The following is a 21,016-nucleotide window of genomic DNA, read 5'->3' as shown; positions in this document are numbered from 1 at the left end:
TGTATTTTACCATCCTTCTTTATTTAAATAAAATAGTAAAAAGTAAATGGAGGGCATCCAACCCCCTCCCCAGGCCATTTGATCGAAATCTTGGAATAACCATTATATTCCAGATAGTAGAAAATAGCAGTATCTCCTTTCAGCCGTTTAGTATTTATGACGGATGCAAAATTACACAACAAAGATAGCTAAGTATAAAATACCAAGTGTAATGAGTTCAAAACAAAAGGTGTTTTTTGCCTAGAGGAAATACCTAGAGGAAAATATTCAAATGGACAAACTGAACCATTAAATGAGACAAGATCTAGAGGAGGACCAGTATTTTTGTTAAGCTTTTACGAGTCAAGCAGAAATTAGGGGGGGGGGGTCAAACCTCGAGTCAAGCAGAATTAGGGGTGGTTTTTAAATTATTTTTAAAAATTGTGATAAATTCAATAATAATTGACCTTAATTGATACTTTTATATTAAATAAACTCTATTATCTAGTGCTAGTTTGGTTAATGCTGATGAAATAAAATAAAATAGGATGAATATATAATAGTGTAGAAACAGCCAACATTTTTTGTAGAGCTTATTATTTAACGTTGATGATGCTATAGAGACACGGGGTTCCACCTCCATGGTTGGTCTCTTTTCCCGTTTCCTTGTTAACCTACGTTGATTGGTAATAAAACTTGCATTAAGTTTCCTGTTTTGTAATTAAACTTCCGCAAACACAACTTTTGTTTAGCTGGAGATTTAGCTTGATCAAGAAGTCGAATATTTCTGTAAAAAAGCGTCCATCTTCTGGAAGGGCTGCAAATTCTACTAGGAGGTTGGCTACACCAGTGGCGGTTGTAGCCGCTTTTGTGCCCGGGACAAAATATTGACCCTGTCTCCCACAAAATCTTAAGACCAAACTTTAACAAAATTTTAAGGTTATACATGAGTATAGGTTAAAACATGATTTAGGGTATAAGTTGGCTTTAGATTATAGATTATAAGTTATAGGTTAATACATACCATTTATCTAGGATACAGAGTGTATTCACCATTTGGCAGCTTTAAGGGGCCCCAAGGCCACTCAGCGTGTCCGTAGGTGGTGATAGAGGGACGCCCTACAGATTTGTAGCGTACCTTCATAGGAAGCACGGACCAAGGGAGAGCCTTGTCCCTGGGAGTCCATAATAGAAACTGGGGCACCCTCGCCCGGGGCCATGAATACAGGTGGAGGAAGAAGACCCCTCAAATGTGCACTCAATAGGGTTCATCAATGTATCCACACGTCCCATGAGTTACAAATATTCTTCCAGTAATGGGTTAAATTGCATGGTGATGCAGAACACCATCGCGGGAGGATCCTCTATAGAAGGACAACTGCGGCAGGGCGTAAGATCTAAATCTAAGGACAACAGCCTCTGCAAAGGGCTGTCACGAGCCTTTCGGGGTATTTGCAAGACTTGGGATCTTGCGGTCAACTCTATTCCCACTTGAGGACTGGCGCCCCTCAAGAAAATTATAGCCTAGTAAACGACACAGCATTCGGACGGGATTCTGATTAACAGAAAATTCTTCTGGGCTTAGTCTTTTTTGACGGATTATTTAGCAATGAAAAACCTCTTCCTAGCTAAATTGTCTACTATGGGCTGCCTCCCCGTAGTAGCATAATAGTTTTAGGCATGAATATATAATGAATTGGAGGTAATAGGCTTGAAACTGTCTGTGCAGGATTTCGACTCTTGTTGATAGAAGAGCATCGCCAAGTGCTGTAAACCCTGTTGTGACCAAGATGGGCCCAGGATTGCACAAAGCCTCCATTCATACTGGAGGTCCCAGGGACTTCTTGCTGTCCGGTTCTAAGCCGGCTTAAGCAATTAGGTGTAGACTTGAGATGAGCTGATGATTTGGGATTAAAAACTAAATATTCGCATTTATCAACATTCAAAAACAGACCAACATCCCGAAACATCATAGAAATACGTTGCACCGATAATGCCAAAATAGACTTGGTTCGACTTAAAACTAGTTGGTCGTCCACATACGCAATATTAGACACATCAGATAAATTATAAAAATACGAAGGCTTGATTCCTAATAACACATTTTGAATGCAAGCATTAAATAGATAAGGTGATAATACCCCACCCTGTCGTACTCCAGATTGAACTGGTATATTACCGCAGTACCCTGTACCAAATTTTAAACGAAGAAACGAATTACTATCCAAAATTTAAGTACATGTATGACAGAAGGGTTCACTCCAAACTCTGACAGAGTGCCACATTTGTGCATGACAAATACTATCGAAGGCTTTAGATAAATCCAAAGGGCAAATATAGGTTGAACACAAGTTTTAAGAAATGAAAAAAAGAAATATTTTGAGAAAAGTTTAAGGAGGTCGAAGGATGCCCTAAGAAAATCTGGGTACTAATAAAAAAAGTGATTGGATTAAAAATGTGTACCTGATGAATTAATTAGTACAATGGGAGAGACTTTGAATTTTGAAAATGATATATGTAATGAATTTTAGAGTTATTATTCGAATATTGGTCTGAATCTAGCAATGTCAGTTTTACCTAATAGTGGTGATCCGACGTTTGAGTCCTTACTGAGGGACCCGATTGATGTATCTCTTCACTTTAGACTTGTAACAGTTGATGAAATTAAAGAAATTATTTATGGGTTACGTAGTAATTCATCTGGTAGCGATCATATTACTTTAAAGACACTTAAATGTAGTTTTCCTGTTATATCATAGGCGGGAAAAAAGTTTTTCTCTCCATTCAGACACAACCAAACCTTACATTTAACGCAGAAAATTCGGCTAGTTGCACCCCTTGCACCTTTTTCGTACCGGCAGCGTCCCTTTTCAACTGTGTCGATTAGATGGCCAGCAGTGTCATATCGAAACGATTGTGACAGTATTCCTGCTTCTGTAGTTTTTGTTTTTCGCTTTAAAGGAGCACTGACAGAGGGTCGACCAGCACGAGGACTATTGACAACTCCTGATACTATCAAGGATCTGTAAATATCCATCTTGAAGTACATCAAGGACATATGGTGTCTATCCAGGTCTTCGCACTCTCGCCTATATAGAAGCCAAGTAGTGTTCACAGATAAGTCAGGGAAATAATAGACTATCCGCATGTACCATTTCTTGGACCGTATGTCAGTGCGGTAGAGCTCCAGAAGCATATCAGACAAGTCTACGCCACCCATTGACTTATTGTACTCACGAACAGAGTTGCCAACTAATGTGTCAATGAATATGTCCCTTGAGAATCCAAAAATGTGTCCTTTTCAGCCAAATTATGTCCATATTTTGTCTATAATATGCCCATCCTTGAAATTTTAGAAACTAATTTTTTTACAACTTGAAAGCCTCTTTCAAAGTAGTCAGTTAACGTCGAATATAATGAAAATGAAAAACGTTCATTTAGTACATCCATACAGAATGAACTAGTTTAAAAGCACAAAGGTCATAAAAATATGTAAACAGTAAAAAACTACTTGTGGGAGCTTAAGGCTCATCTTCCTACGAAATGAGATACATAAAAAAGTACCTTTTTATGCATCTTCCTACAAAATGCATAAAAAAGCACATTTTAATGGACAAACTCTCAAACTACATTTTAAAACGAACAGAAATCCTTACGTATATGAAGGGTATATATTCGCTATTTATATGAAGGGGATTGCACCTCCTCAACGCCTCGCTCTCTACGCTAAAAGTTTTTTAGTACTTTTAAAAAAGCTCCTTATTGTTCTAATTAAATGACCCTTGAATTTCAGGAGTCGTTTTAAAAGAATTGGGACAAAATTCAAACTTTAGCTTAAATAGTGATGTCTTTAAGATGGGGTAATCCTCTTCATATACGTAATAATTTCTGCTCATTTTAAGTTTTAATGTTGCTCGTTACTTTCGGTTGACAAAAACTAGTTTTTTTATTTGATTTCTAATCGTTTTTTAAATAATGCCAGGAAATCTGGCCCCACCTCTACGAATAAATCCCCTCACTAAAGAAATATTCTCTAGACAATTCAATCCCGTTAAAAATTACTCATGACAATTACCTTTAACAACTCCACGCGTAAAATTGAGACGGAAAAGACATATAAAAATAATTTTGTTTAGGAATTCTGGCAAATTCCCCAAGTGTATAATATCCCCTGACAAGTTCACCCCTTGGCAACTTCCCTCCCCCTGGGAAATTCTCCCGTGGAAAAACCCCCAGCAGAAAATTTGTCCCCCCTCCTCATGCGAAAATGTATGCATAATTCCCAATAATAAATACATATGAAAAAAAATGGGGTAAATTTTATAACTTAAAGACCTTTCACAGGGGTCTTTGGAAGGAGGGGGGGGGGTTACGTTACATCCAAAAGCATAGATATCGGTCATTTAACTCATGATGAAAAAAATTAACGTCACAAATTTTTTTGCGTGAGTTTTGGGGAAAAAAGGGCGAGGGGAGGGGGCCGACTTACCCTCCAATCTCTTTGGTCACTAAAAATTAGTACAAGAACTATTAATTTCTGTTCGAAGGAGCCCTCTCACGAAATTCTAGGACAACTGGGTCAATACGATCGTCCCTGAAAAAAAAACAACAAATAAATACGCATCCGTGATCTTTCTTCTGGCAAAAAAAATACAAAATTCCACATTTTTGCAGATAGAAGGTAGACGCCTCTACATTAGGGTTTTCTGATACGCTGAACCTGATGGTGTGATTTTCATCAAGATTCTATGATTTTTTGGGGGTATATTCCTCTTTTTTAAAAAAACAGGCAATTTTTCTCAGGCTCGTAGCCTTTAATAAGTAAGACTAAACTTAATGAAACTTATAAATTGGAAATCAGCATAAAAAGCCAAGTCTTTGATATATCTTGCTATCAAAATTTCGTTTCTTAGATTTTCGTTTAGTTTTGAGCCGGGAGTAGAATGTATCTATTGAATTCTATCGCGCCCATAGGCACTACTCTTTTCTTCTTTATTGGTTTAATATCATGAAGAACGTTTAACGGCGATTCTGTAGATATGATAGTTTGGATTCTATGGAAGCTCTACACCTTTTCAAAGAGAGTGAGTACTACGCTTTACTTCTTCGATGTGTTCTGTATAATACACAAGTGGCTTTTGAACAGTGTTGTCAATTTAAAATAGAGTTTAACATTATAGTATACTAAAAAGTTGATACTTAGAGAGATGTAGATGGTAAAAAAAGAATTTTAATAATGGATAGCTTTACTTGTTTAATGTGTTCTGTATAATACACAAGTGGCGTTGGAACAGTGTTGTCAGTTTAAAATATAGTCTAACGTTATAGTATACTAAAAAGTTGATACTAAGTGAAATATAGATGGCAAGAAAGAATTTTAATAAACAAATTCAGAACAATCCATAGAAATCCTTACAGATCAAGTAGTGAGGTATACATGAGTATGAACCATCATGGATCATAAGCACCAACGACCCTAACCACCAGGAACTTCAACCCTCCATAGGTCTTCTATCCCTAAACTCGAAGGGCACCCCCTCCCTCCAACTTTTAGCCCCTCCCTCCCCCCCCCCCTTTTTTTTAACATGACATATTTTTTTCAACTTTTTATTTCTATCGTGAAATGCAAGAGTTTGAATATTTCAGTAGTGTTTTTTCGTGGTTTACCATGTGACAGTTACATTCTCTTGATTTTTCAAAGTTCATTTTGAATTTCAATCATGAAATTTAAGAGTTGGAATATTTCAGTAGTGTTTTATCGTGGCTTACCATGTCACAGTTACATTCTCTTGATTTTTCAAAGTTTATTTTGGATGTCTTTCCTTGAACTGCAAGAGTTGGAATATTTCAGTAGTGTTTTGTCGTGATTTACCTTGTCACAGTTATATTCTCTTGATTTTTCAAAGTTCATTTATGGATTTCCTTCCTTGAAATGAAAGAGTTTGAATACTTCGGTACTGTTTTGTTATGACTTACCCTGTCACTGTTGCATTCTTTTGATTTTCAAATATACATTGTGTATTTTTTTTCCTTGATATGATGTATTTTTTATATTTTAGTAGTGTTTTTTTGTGGTTTAAAATGTCAAAATTCAATTCTCTTTATTTTTCACAGTTCATTTTGAATTTCTTTCGTGAAATGCAAGAGTTGGAATATTTCAGTAGTGTTTTGTCGTGGTTTACCATCTCACAGTTACATTCTCTTTATTTTTAAAAGTTCATTTTGTATTTATTTCGTGAAATGCAAGAGTTGGAATATTTCAATAGTGTTTTATCGTGGTTTACCTTGTCACAGTTACATTCTCTTGATTTTTCAAAGTTCATTTTTGGATTTCTTTCGTTGAAATGCAAGAGTTGGAATATTTCAGTAGTGTTTTGTTATGGTTTACCGTGTCACAGTTACATTCTCTTGATTTTTCAAAGTTCATTTTGGATTTTTACATTCTCTTGATTTTTCAAAGTTAATTTTGAATTTCTTTCGTGAAATGCAAGAGTTGGAATATTTCAGTAGTTTTTTGTCGTGGTTTATCACCTCACAGTTACATTCCCTTGATTTTTCAATGTTCATTTTGATTTTCTTTCGTGAGATGCAAGAGTTGGAATATTTCACTAGTGTTTTATTGTGGTTTACCTTGTCAGAGTCACCTTGTCACCTTTGATTTTTCAAAGTTCATTTTGGATTTCTTTCCTTGAAATGCAAGAATTGGAATGTTTCAGTAGTGTTTTGTCGTGGTTTACCTTGTCACAGTTAAATTCTCTTGATTTTTCAAAGTTCATTTTGAATTTCTTTCGTGAAATGCAAGAGTTGGAATATTTCAATAGTGTTTTATCGTTGTTTACCTTGTCATTTTGGATTTTAATTTTTTTTTCAACTTTATTTTTCACAAATTTCTTTCGTGAAATGCAAGAGTTGGAATATTTCAGTAGTGTTTTGTCGTGGTTTACCATGTCACAGTTACATTCTCTTGATTTTTAAAAGATCATTTTTGGATTTCTTTCGTTGAAATGCAAGAGGTGGAATATTTAAGTAGTGCTTTGTTCTGGTTTACCGTATCACAGTTACATTCTCTTTATTTTTCCAAGTTTATTTTGAATTTCTTTCATTTTGTATTTTTACTTTCTCTTAATTTTTCAAAGTTCATTTTGAATTTCTTTCGTGAAATGAAAGAATTGGAATATTTCAATTGTGTTTTGTCGTGATTTACCTTGTCACAGTTACATTGTCTTGATTTTTCAAAGTTCATTTTGGATTGCTTTCCTTGAAATGCAAGAATTGGAATATTTCAGTAGTGTTTTTTCGTGGTTTACCTTGTCACAGTTACATTCTCTTGATTTTTCACAGTTCATTTTTGATTTCTTTCGTTGAAATGCAAGAGTTGGAATATTTTAGTAGTGTTTTATCATTGTTTACCTTGTCACACTTACATTGTCTTGATTTTTCAAAGTTCATTTTTGGATTTCTTTCGTTGAAATGCAAGAGTTGGAATATTTCAATAGTTTTTTGTTATGGTTTACCTTGTCACAGTTACATTCTCTTGATTTTTCAAAGTTAATTTTAAATTTCTATCCTTGAACTGCAAGAGTTCGAATATTTCAGTAGTGTTTTGTCGTGGTTTAACTTGTCACAGTTACATTCTCTTGATTTTTCAAAAGTTTATTTTTGGATTTCTTTCGTTGAAATGCAAGAGTTGGAATATTTCAGTAGTGTTTTGTTATGGTTTACCTTGTCACAGTTACATTCTCTTGTTTTTTGAAAAGTTCATTTTGGATTTTTTTCCTTGAAATGTAAGAGTTGGAATATTTCAGTAGTGTTTTGTCATGGTTTACCTTGTCACAGTTAAATTCTCTTGATTTTCAATGTTCATTTTGAATTTCTTTCGTGAAATGCAAGAGTTGGAATATTTCAGTAGTGTTTTGTCGTGGTTTACCATGTCAGAGTTACATTCTCTTGATTTTTCAAAGTTCAATTTGATTTTGTTTCGTGAAATGCAAGAGTTGGAATATTTCAATAGTGTTTTATCGTGGTTTTCCTTGTCACAGTTACATTCTCTTGATTTTTCAAAGTTCATTTTGAATTTTTTTCGTGAAATGCAAGAGTTGGAATATTTCAATAGTGTTTTATCGTGGGTTACCTTGTTACAGTTACATTCTTTGGATTTTTCAAAGTTTATTTTTGGATTTCTTTCGCTGAAATGCAAGAGTTTTAATATTTTAGTAGTGTTTTGTTATGGTTTACCTTGTCACAGTTACATTCTCTTGATTTTTCAAAGTTCATTTTGGATTTCTTTCCTTGAAATGAAAGAGTTGGAATATTTCAGCAGTGTTTTGTCATGATTTACCTTGTCACAGTTACATTCTCTTGATTTGTCAAAGTTCATTTTTTGGATCTCTTTCGTTGAAATGCAAGAGTTGGAATATTTCAGTAGTGTTTTGTTATGGTTTACCTTGTCAGAGTTACATTCTCTTGATTTTTCAAAGTTCATTTTGGATTTCAATCGTTGATATGCAAGAGTTGGAATATTTTAGTAGTGTTTTGTTGTGGTTTACCTTGTCACAGTTACATTCTCTTGATTTCTCAAAGTTCATTTTGAAATTCTCCTGATTTTTCAAAGTTCATCTTGAATTTCTTTCGTTGAAATGCAAGAGTTGGAATATTTCAGTAGTGTTTTTTCGTGGTTTACCATGTTACAGTTACATTCTCTTAATTTTTCAAAGTTCATTTTGAATTTTCTTTCGTTGAAATGCAAGAGTTGGAATATTTCAGTAGTGTTTTGTCGTGGTTTACCATGTCACAGATACATTCTCTTGATTTTTCAAAGTTCTTTTTGAATTTCTTTCATTGAAATGCAATACTTGGAATATTTTAGTAGTGTTTTGTCGTGGTTTACCTTGTCATAGTTACATTCTCTTGATTTTTCAAAGTTCATTTTGGATTTCTTTCATTGAAATGCAAGAGTTGGAATATTTCAGTAGTGTTTTTGTCCTTGTTTACCTTGTCATAGTTACATTCTCTTGATTTTTCAAAGTTCATTTTGAATTTCTTTCGTGAAATGCAAGAGTTGGAATATTTCAGTAGTGTTATGTCGTGGTTTCCCTTGTCACAGTGACATTCTATTGATTTTTCAAAGTTCATTTTGAATTTCTTTCATTGAAATGCAAGAGTTTGAATATTTCAGTAGTGTTTTGTCATGGTTTACCTTGTCAAAGTTACATTCTCTTGATTTTTCAAAGTTCATTGTGGATTTCTTTCGTTGAAATGTGTTTTGTTGTGCTTTACCTTGTCACAGTTAGATTCTCTTGATTTTTCAAAGTTTATTTTGGATTTCTATCGTTGAAATGCAAGAGTTTGAATATATCAATAGTGTTTTGTCATGCTTTACCTTGTCACATTTACATTCTCTTGATTTTCAAAAGTTCATTTTTGGATTTCTTTCGTTGAAATACAAGAGTTGGAATATTTCAGTAGTGTTTTGTCCTGGTTTACCATGTCACAGTTACATTCTCTTGATTTTTCAAAGTTTATTTTGAACTTCGTTCCTACGTAAGCATCAAAGTTCATTTTGGATTTCTTTCATTAAAATGCAAGAGTTGGAATATTTCAGTAGTGTTTTTGTCCTTGTTTACCTTGTAATAGTTACATTCTCTTGATTTTTCAAAGTTCATTTTGAATTTCTTTCGTGAAATGCAAGAATTGTAATATTTCAGTAGCGTTTTTTCGTGGTTTACCTTGTCACAGTGACAGTCCCTTGATTTGTCAAAGTTCATATTGAATTTCTTTCGTTGAAATACAAGAGTTGGAATATTTCTGTAGTGTTTTGTCGTGGTTTACCTTGTCACAGTTACATTCTCTTGATTTTTCAAAGTCCAGTTTTGGATTTATTTCGTTGAAATGCAAGAGGTGGAATATTTAAGTAGTGTTTTGTTATGGTTTACCTTGTCACAGTTACATTCTCTTGATTTTTCAAAGTTCATTTTGGATTTTTACATTCTCTTTATTTTTCAAATTTCATTTTGATTTTATTTAGTTAAATGCAAGAGTTGGAATATTTCAGTAGTTTTTTGTCGTGATTTATCACCTCAAAGTTACATTCTCTCGATTTTTCAAAGTTTATTTTGAATTTCGTTCGTGAAATACAAGAATTGGGATGTTTTCGTATTTTTTTGCCTCTGTAGTACATGTTAGAATCGCCTTCTCTTGATTCTTTAAAGTTAATTTTTGGATTGCTCTGCTTTTAATTCAAGTGTCGGAATATGTAAGCAGTTTTTGGTCGTTGCTTACCATGTCACTGTGAAAGTATCGCGATTTGTCACAGCTCATTTTGGATACCTTTCGTTGAAATGCTATAGTCAAACTATTTTAGTAGTGTTTTGTTGTGATTTTTTGTGACATTCCTTCATTTCAATTATTTTCAATTTTAATTTTGGATTTCTTTCGATTTATTACAAGATTTGGACTATTGATTAAGGGAGGTTCATGGCCTTACATTTCATATATACATTCTCTTGCTTTTTAGTTGTTCCTTTTTTAAGAAATGTCGTAGTCATTTAAGATCTGGACCAATTAAATTGTGTTTTGTCTGGGTTTACCTTGTCACACTTACATTCTCTTGATTTTTCAAAGTTCATTTTGATTTTTACATTCTCTTGATTCTTCAAAGTTCATTTTTGGATTTCTTTCGTTGAAATGCAAGAGTTGGAATATTTCAGTAGTGTTTTTGTCGTGGTTTATCACTTGTCACAGTTACATTCTCTTGATTTTTGCAAAGTTCATTTTGAATTTCTTTCCGTGAAATGTAAGAGTTGGAATATTTCAATAGTGTTTTATCGTGGTTTACCTTGTCACAGTTACCATGTCATCTTTGATTTTTCAAAGTTCATTTTGAATTTCTTTCCGTGAAATGCAAGAGTTGGAATATTTCAGTAGTGTTTTGTCGTTTTTTACCTTGTCACAGTTACATTATCTTGATTTTTCAAAGTTTATTTTGAATTTCTTTTCTTGAAATGCAAGAGTTGGAATATTTCAGTAGTGTTTGGTCAGGGTTTACCTTGACAAACCTATTTTCTCATGATTTTTCAAAATTCATTTTTGGATTTCTTTCGTTGAAATGCAAGAGTTGGAATATTTCAGTAGTGTTTTGTCGTGGTTTACCATGTCACAGTTACCTTCTCTTCATTTTTCAATGTTCATTTTGGATGTCTTTCGTTGAAATTCAAGAGTTAGAATATTTCAGTAGTGTTTTGTTTTGGTTTACCTTGTCATAGTTACATTCTCTTGATTTTTCAAAAGTTTATTTTTGGATTTATTAAGTTGAATTGAAATAGTTGGAAAATTTCAGTAGTGTTTTGTCGTGGTTTACCTTGTCACAGTTACATTCTCTTGATTTGTCAAAGTTCATTTTTTGGATTTCTTACTTTGAAATGCAAGAGTTGGAATATTTCAGTAGTGTTTTGTTATGGTTTACCTTGTCAGAGTTAAATTCTCTTGATTTTTTAAAGTTCATTTTGGATTTCTTTCCTTGAAATGCAAGAGTTGGAATATTTCAGTAGTGTTTTATCGTGGTTTACCATGTTCATTTTGAATTTCTTTCGTGAAATGCAAGAGTTGGAATATTTCAATAGTGTTTTATCGTGGTTTACCTTGTCACAGTAACATTCTCTAAATTTTTTCAAAGTTTATTTTGGATTTCTTTCGTTGAAATACAAAAATTGGAATATTTCAGTACTATCATCTTATGGTTTATCATGTCACAGTTACATTCCCCTTATTTTTCATTGTATATTTTGGATTTTCTTTCGTTTGAATATATGAGTTAAAATTTTTAACTTGTGTTATATTGTGGTTTTAAATTTAAGTCTAAAATTCTAATGATTTCTCAATTTTCATTTTGGATTTCTTTCGTAGAGATGCAAGAGTTGGAATATTTCAATAGTGTTTTGTCATGGTTTACCTTGTCACAGTTACATTCTCTTGATTTTTCAAAGTTAATTTTAAATTTCTATCCTTGAACTGCAAGAGTTGGAATATTTCAGTAGTGTTTTGTCGTGGTTTACCATGTCACAGTTACATTCTCTTGATTTTTCAAAAGTTTATTTTTGGATTTCTTTCGTTGAAATGCAAGAGTTGGAAATATTTCAGTAGTGTTTTGTTGTGGTTTACCTTGTCACAGTTACATTCTCTTGATTTTTCAAAGTTCATTTTCGATTTTTTTCGATGAAATGCAAGAGTTGGAATATTTCAGTAGTGTTTTGTAGTGGTTTACCTTGGCATGGTTAAATTCTCTTAATTTTCCAAAGTTCATTTTGGATTTCTTTCGTGAAATGCGAGAGTTGGAATATTTCAATAGTGTTTTGTCGTGGTTTACCATGTCACAGTTACATTCTCTTGATTTTTCAAAGTTCAATTTGGATTTTGTTTCGTGAAATGCAAGAGTTGGAATATTTCAATAGTGTTTTATCGTGGTTTTCCTTGTCACAGTTACATTCTCTTGATTTTTCAAAGTTCATTTTGAATTTTTTTCGTGAAATGCAATAGTTGGAATATTTCAATAGTGTTTTGTTGTGGTTTACCATGTCATAGGTACATTGTCATGATTTTTTGAAGTTTATTTTTGGATTTCTTTCGTTGAAATGCAAGAGTTGGAATATTTCAGTAGTTTTTTTGTTATGGTTTACCTTGTCACAGTTACATTCTCTTGATTTTTCAAAGTTCATTTTGGATTTCTTTCCTTGAAATGTAAGAGTTTGAATATTTCAGTAGTATTTTGTCGTGGTTTACCTTGTCACAGTTACATTCTCTTGATTTTTCAAAGTTCATTTTTGGATTTATTACTTTGAAATGAAACAGTTGAATTATTTCAATAGTTTTTTGTTACGGTTTACCTTGTCACAGTTACATTCTCTTGATTTTTTAAAGTTCATTTTGGATTTCTTTCGTTGAAAAGCAAGAGTCGGAATATTTCACTAGTGTTTTGTCGTGGTTTATCTTGTCACAGTTACATTATCTAGAATTTTTAAAGTTCATTTTTGATTTTTAAATTCTAGGATTTTTCAAAGTTCATTTTGAATTTCTTTCGTTGAAATGCAAGAGTTGGAATATTTCAGTAGTGTTTTGTCGTGGTTTACCAGGTCACAGTTAAATTCTCTTAATTTTTCGAATTTCATTTTTAATTTCTTACGTTTAAATGCAAGAGTTGGAATATTTCAGTAGTGTTTTGTCGTGGTTTATCATGTAACAGTTACATTCTATTGATTTTTCAAAGTTCTTTTTGGATTTCTTTCATTGAAAGGTAATACTTAGAATATTTTAGTAGTGTTTTATCGTGGTTTACCTTGTCATAGTTACATTCTCTTGATGTTTCAAAGTTCATTTTGGATTTATTTCATTGAAATGCAAAAGTTGGAATATTTCAGTAGTGTTTTTGTCCTTGTTTACATTGTCATAGTTACATTATCTTGATTTTTCAAAGTTCATTTTGAATTTCTTTCGTGAAATGCAAGAGTTGGAATATTTCAGTAGTGTTATTGTCTTGGTTTACCTTGTCACAGTGACATTCTCTTGATTTTTCAAAGTTCATTTTGAATTTCTTTCGTTGAAATGCAAGAGTTAGAATATTTCAGTAGTGTTATGTCATGGTTTACCTTGGCACACTTACATTCTCTTGATTTTTCAAAGTTCATTGTGGATTTCTTTCGTTGAAATGTGTTTTGTTGTGCTTTACCTTGTCACAGGTACATTCTCTTGATTTTTCAAAGTTCATTTTGAATTTCTTTCGTTGAAATGCATGATTTTGAATATATCAATAGTATTTTTTCATGGTTTGCAATCTCACATTTACATTATCTTTATATTTAAAAGTTCATTTTGAATTTTTTTCGGTGAAATACAAGAGTTGGAATATTTCAATTGTGTTTTGTCCTGGTTTACCATGTCACAGTTACATTCTCTTGATTTTTCAAAGTTCATTTTGAACTTCGTTCCTACGTACGCATCAAAGTTCATTTTGGATTTCTTTCATTAAAATGCAAGAGTTGGAATATTTCAGTAGTGTTTTTGTCCTGGTTTACCTTGTAACAGTTACATTATCTTGATTTTTCAAAGTTCATTTTGAATTTCTTTCGTGAAATGCAAGAGTTGTAATATTTCAGTAGTGTTTTGTCATGATTTCCCTTGTCACAGTGACATTCTCTTGATTTTTAAAGTTCATCTTGAATTTCTTTCGTTGAAATGCAAGAGTTGGAATATTTCAGTAGTGTTTCCTTATGGTTTGCCATTTCACACTTATATTCTTTTGATTTTTCAAAGTTCATTTTGGATTTCTTTCATTGAAATGTAAAGTTGGAATTTTCAGTAGTGTTTTGTCATGGTTTACCTTGTCACAGTTACATTCTCTTGATTTTCCAAAGTTCATTTTGGATTTCTTTCATTGAAATGCAAGAGTTGGAATACTTCAGTAGTGTTTTGTCGTGCTTTACCTTGTCACATTTACATTCTTTTGATTTTTCAAAGTTTATTTTGGATTTCTTTCGTAAAATGCAAGAGTTGGAATATTTCAGTAGTGTTTTGTCCTGGTTTACCATGTCACAGTTACATTCTCTTGATTTTTCAAAGTTCATTTTGAACTTCGTTCCTACGTACGCATCAAAGTTCATTTTGGATTTCTTTCATTAAAATGCAAGAGTTGGAATATTTCAGTAGTGTTTTTGTCCTTGTTTACCTTGTAATAGTTACATTCTCTTGATTTTTCAAAGTTCATTTTGAATTTCTTTCGTGAAATGCAAGAGTTGTAATATTTCAGTAGCGTTTTTTCGTGGTTTACCTTGTCACAGTGACATTCCCTTGATTTTTCAAAGTTCATCTTGAATTTCTTTCGTTGAAATGCAAGTTGGAATATTTCAGTAGTGTTTTGTTGTGCTTTACCGTGTCAAAGTTACAATCCCTAGATTTTCAAAGTTATTTGTCTTTTTTTTTAATTAAAATGTTTTTTGTTTTTAACTCAACTGTCACAGTTGCATTCTATTGATAATCCAAATTTTTTTTGTGATTTCAATCGTTTGAATGAACGAGTTAGAATACTTCAGTAGTGTTTTGTCGTGCTTTACCTTGTCACATTTACATTCTTTTGATTTTTCAAAGTTCATTTTGGATTTCTTTCGTAAAATGCAAGAGTTGGAATATTTCAGTAGTGTTTTGTCCTGGTTTACCATGTCACAGTTACATTCTCTTGATTTTTCAAAGTTCATTTTGAACTTCTTTCCTACGGACGCATCAAAGTTCATTTTGGATTTCATTCCTTGAAATGCAAGAGTAAGAATATTTCAGTAGTGTTTTGTCGTGGTTTACCTTTTCACAGTTACATTCTCTTGATTTTTCAAAGTTCATTTTGTACTTTTACATTATCAGATTTTTAAAAGTTCATTTTGAATTTCTTTCGTTCAAATGCAAGTTGGAATATTTCAGTAGTGTCTTGTAGTGGTTTACCTTGTCACCTGTTACATTCTCTTGATTTTTCAAAGTTCATCTTGGATTTCTTTCTTTGAAATGCAAGAGTTGGAATATTTCAGTAGTGTTTTGTCGTGGTTTACCTTTTCACAGTTACATTCTCTTAATTTTTCAAATTTGATTTTGAATTTCTTTCGTTGAAATGTAAGAGTTGGAATATTTCAGTAGTATTTTATTGTACTTTACCTTGTCACAGATACATTCTCTTGATTTTTCAAATTTCACATTGAATTTCTTTCATTGAAATGCAAGAGTTGGAATACTTTAGTAGTGTTTTGTCGTGGTTTACCTTGTCACAGTTACATTCTCTTGATTTTTCAAAGTTCATTTTGGATTTTTTTCATTGAAATGCAAGAGTTGGAATATTTCAGTAGTGTTTTTGTCCTGGTTTACCTTGTCACAGTTACATTCTCTTGATTTTTCAAAGTTCATTTTGGATTTCTTTCATTAAAATACAAGAGTTGGAATATTTCAGTAGTGTTTTTGTCCTGGTTTACCTTGTCACAGTTACAGTCTCTTGATTTTTCAAAATTCATTGTGGATTTCTTTCATTGAAATGTGTTTTGTTGTGCTTTACCTTGTCAGAGTTACATCCTTTTGATTTTTCAAAGTTCATTTTGGATTTCTTTCGTTGAAATGCAAGAGTTGGAATATTTCAGTAGTATTTTGTTGTGCTTTACGTTGTCACAGTTACATTCTTTTGATTTTTAAAGTTCATTTTGGATTTCTTTCGTAAAATACAAGATTTGGAATATTTCAGTAGTGTTTTGTCGTGTTTTACCATGTCACAGTTACATTCTTTTGATTTTTCAAAGTTCATTTTGAACTTCTTTCCTACGGACGCATAAAAGTTCATTTTGGATTTCATTCCTTGAAATGTAAAAGTTGGAATATTTCAGTTGGGTTTCGTCGGTGTTTATCCTGTCACGGCTACATCTCTTGATTTTTTATCCTTCATTATGGATTTTTACATTCTCATGATACCGCGTAGATCCTTTTTGATTTCTCTCTTTCAACTTAAGGAGTTGTGACCATTCAGTACAAGCTTCCTATGCTCTAAATATTCCAGCTAAATTCTCTTGATTTTTCAAAGTTCATCTTAGATTTCTTTCCTTGTAATGCAGGAGTTGGAATATTTCAGTAGTGTTTTGTTGTGGTTTACCATGTAACAGTTATATTCTCTTAATTTTTCAAAGTTCATATTGAATTTCTTTCATTGAAATGTAAGAGTTGGAATATTTCAATAGTATTTGGTTGTACTTTACCTTGTCACAGATACATTCTCTTGATCTTTCAAAGTTCATATTGAATTTCTTTCATTGAAATGCAAGAGTTGGAAAATTTTAGTAGTGTTTTGTTGTGGTTTACCTTGTCACACTTACATTCTGTAGATTTTTCAAAGTTCATTTTGGATTTTTTTCATTGAAATGCAAGAGTTGGAATATTTCAGTAGTGTTTTTGTCCTGCTTTACCTTGACACAGTTACACTTTCTTGATTTTTCAAAGTTCATTTTGGATTTCTTTCATTAAAATACAAGAGTTGAAATATTTCAGTAGTGTTTTTGTCCTGGTTTACCTTGTCACAGTTACAGTTTCTTGATTTTTCAAAATTCATTGTGGATTTCTTTCATTGAAATGTGTTTTGTTGTGCTTTACCTTGTCAGAGTTACATCCTTTTGATTTTTCAAAGTTCATTTTGGATTTCTTTCGTAAAATACAAGATTTGGAATATTTCAGTAGTGTTTTGTCGTGCTTTACGTTGTCACAGTTACATTATCTTGATTTTTCAAAGTTCATTTTTAATTTCTTTCCTACGTACGTGCGCGTACGTAGGAAAGAAGTTCAAAATGAACTTTGAAAAATCAAGAGAATTTAACTGTGAAATGGTAAACCACGACAAAACACTACTGAAATATTCCAACTCTTGTATTTTACGAAAGAAATCCAAAATGAACTTTGAAAAATCAAAAGAATGTAACTGTGAACGTAAAGCACAACAAAACACTACTGAAATATTCCAACTTTTGTATTTCAACGAAAGAAATCCAAAATGAACTTTGAAAAATCAAAAGGATGTAACTGTGACAAGGTAAAGCACAAAAAAACACATTTCAATGAAAGAAATCCACTATGAATTTTGAAAAATCAAGAGAATGTAACTGTGACAAGGTAAACCATGACAAAACACAACTGAAATATTCCAAGTCTTGCATTTCAATGTAAGAAATTTAAGATGAAATTTGAAAAATCAAGAGAATGTAACTGTGACAAGGTAAACCAGGACAAAAACACTACTGAAATATACCAACTCTTGCATTTTAATGAAAGAATTCCAAAATGAACTTTGAAAAATCAAAAGAATGTAACTGTGACAAGGTAAACCAGGACAAAAACACAACTGAAATATTCCAACTCTTGCATTTCAATGAAAAAAATCCAAAATGAACTTGGAAAAATCAAGAGAATGTAACTGTGACATGGTAAACCACGACAAAACACTACTGAAATATTACAACTCTTGTATTTTACGAAAGAAATCCATAATGAACTTTGAAAAATCAAAAGAATGTAACTGTGACAACGTAAAGCACAACAAAACACTACTGAAATATTCCAACTCTTGCATTTCAACGAAAGAAATCCAAAATGAACTTTCAAAAATCAAAAGGATGTAACTGTGACAAGGTAAAACACAACAACACATTTCAATGAAAGAAATCCACAATGAATTTTGAAAAATCAAGAGAATGTAACTGTGACAAGGTAAACCATGACAAAACACAACTGAAATATTCCAACTCTTGCATTTCAATGAAAGAAATTCAAGATGAAATTTGAAAAATCCAGAGAATGTAACTGTGACAAGGTAAACCAGGACAAAACAACTACTGAAATATTCCAACTCTTGCATTTTAATGAAAGAAATCCAAAATGAACTTTGAAAAATCAAGAGAATGTAACTGTGACAAGGTAAACTACGACAAAACACTACTGGAATATTCCAACTCTTGCATTTCAATGAAAAAAATCCAAAATGAACTTTGAAAAATCAAGAAAATGTAACTTTGACAAGGTAAACCACGTCAAAACACTACTGAAATATTCCAACTCTTGCATTTCAACGAAAGAAATTCAATATGAACTTTAAAAATCAAGAGAATGTATCTGTGACAAGGTAAAGTACAACAAAATACTATTGAAATATTCCAACTCTTACATTTCAACGAAAGAAATTCAAAATGAACTTTGAAAAATTAAGAGAATATAACTGTGACATGGTAAACCACGACAAAACACTACTGAAATATTCCAACTCTTGCATTTCAACGAAAGAAATCCAAAATGAACTTTAAAAAATCAAGAGAATGTAACTGTGACAAGGTAAAGAACAACAAGACACTACTGAAATATTCCAACCCTTGCATTTCAACGAAAGAAATTCAAAATGAACTTTGAAAAATCTGAGAATGTAAAAGTCCAAAATGAACTTTGAAAAATCAAGAGAATGTAACTGTGACAAAGTAAACCACGACAAAACACTACTGAAATATTCATACTCTTGCATTTCAAGGAATGAAATCCAAAATGAACTTTGATGTGTATGTAGGAAAGAAGTTCAAAATGAACTTTGAAAAATCAAGAGAATGTAACTGTGACATGGTAAACCAGGACAAAACACTAATGAAATATTCCAACTCTTGCATTTCAAGGAATGAAATCCAAAATGAACTTTGAAAAATCAAGAGAATGTAACTGTGACAAGGTAAACCATAACAAAACACTTCTGAAATATTACAACTCTTGCATTTCAAGGAAAAAAACTCAAAATGAACTTTGAAAAATCAAGAGAATGTAACTCTGACAAGAAAAATCATAACAAAAAACTACTGAAATATTCCAACTCTTGCATTTCAACGAAAGAAATCCAAAAATGAACTTCTAAAAATCAAGAAAATATAACTGTGACAAGGTAAAGCAAGACAAAACACTACTGAAATATTCCAACTATTGCATTTCACTAAAGAAAATCAAAATGAACTTTGAAAAATCAAGAGATTGTAACTGTGAAAAGATAAACCACGACAAAACACTATTGAAATATTCCAACTCTTGCATTTCACGAAACAAAATCAAATTGAACTTTGAAAAACCAAGAGAATGTAACTGTGACATGGTAAACCACGACAAAACATTACTGAAATATTCCAACTCTTGCATTTCACGAAAGAAATTCAAAATGAACTTTGAAAAATCAAGAGAATGTAAAAATCCAAAATGAACTTTGAAAAATCAAGAGAATGTAATTGTGACAAGGTAAACCATGAAAAAAACACTACTGAAATATTCCAACTCTTGCATTTCAAGGAAAAAATCCAAAATGAACTTTGAAAAAACAAGAGAATGTAACTGTGACAAGGTAAACCATAACAAAACACTACTGAAATATTCCAACTGATGCATTTCAACGAAAGAAATCCAAAAATGAACTTTGAAAAATCAAGATAATGTAACTGTGACAAGATAAACCACGACAAAACACTACTGAAATATTCCAACTCTTACATTTCAAGGAAAAAAATCCAAAATGAACTTTGAAAAATCAAGAGAATGTATCTGTGACAAGGTAAAGCATAGCAAAACACATTTCAATGAAGGAAATCTACAATGAACTTTGAAAAATAAAGAGAATGTAACTGTGACAAGGTAAAGCACAACAAAACACATTTCAATGAAAGAAATCTACAATGAACATTGAAAAATCCAGAGAATGTAACTGTGACACGGTAATCCACGAGAAGACACAACTGAAATATTCAAACTATTGCATTTCAACAACAAAAACTCAAGATCATGAGAATTTAACTCTAATAAGGTAAACCAAAACAAAACACTACTTAAATCCTACAAGTCTTGCATTTCGAGGAAAAAATCTAAAATGAACTTTGAAAAATCAAGAGAATGTAACTTTGACATGGTAAACCACCACAAAACACTACTGATATATTCCAACTCTTGCATTTCAAGGAAACAAATCCAAAGTGAACTTTGAAAAATCAAAAGAATGTAACTGTGACAAGGTAAACCACGATAAAACACTATTGAAATATTCCAACTCTTGCATTTAACGAATAAAATTCGAAATCAACTTTGAAAAATCGGGAAAATGTAATTATGCCATGGTAAACCATGACAAAACATTACTGAAATATTCCAACTCTTGCATTCTAGGAAAGGAATCCAAAATAAACTTTGAAAAATCAAACGAATGTAACTGTGACAAGGAAAAGCACAACAACACAGTACTGAAATATTCCACCTCTTGCACTTCACCTAAAGAAATCCAAATGAACTTTGCAAAATCAAGAGAATGTAACAGTGACAAGGTAAAGCACAACAAGACACTACTGAAATATTCCAACTCTTGCATTTCAACGAAAGAAATTCAAAATTTACTTTGAAAAATCTGAGAATGTAAAAATCCAAAATGAACTTAAAAAAATCAAGAGAATGTAACTGTGACAATGTAAACCACAACAAC

The 21,016-nt window shown here is 32.0% G+C and overlaps 1 protein-coding gene across 1 annotated transcript; it reads right to left on the bottom strand.

Annotated features, from left to right (window-relative positions):
• Positions 1-2,689: 2,689 nt before the first annotated feature.
• Positions 2,690-3,199, bottom strand: LOC148956686 (uncharacterized). The gene has a single exon (XM_089091752.1). The coding sequence runs from the start codon at positions 3,197-3,199 to the stop codon at positions 2,690-2,692; it is 510 nt and encodes a 169-aa protein (XP_088947878.1).
• Between the last annotated feature and the right edge of the window lie 17,817 nt (positions 3,200-21,016).

Source organism: Artemia sp. Qi Xiang Cuo, chromosome 1 (genome assembly GCF_049724085.1).
Source record: "Artemia sp. Qi Xiang Cuo chromosome 1, ASM4972408v1, whole genome shotgun sequence".
In the NCBI taxonomy this organism is placed as follows: domain Eukaryota; kingdom Metazoa; phylum Arthropoda; class Branchiopoda; order Anostraca; family Artemiidae; genus Artemia; species Artemia sp. Qi Xiang Cuo.
The sequence above is the reverse complement of the archived record's forward strand: the minus strand, read 5'-3'. Positions and strand labels throughout refer to the sequence as shown.

Coding starts and splice junctions, on each gene's coding strand:
- LOC148956686 (XM_089091752.1), bottom strand. CDS start 3,199: ATGGGTGGCGTAGACTTGTCTGATATGCTTCTGGAGCTCTACCGCACT.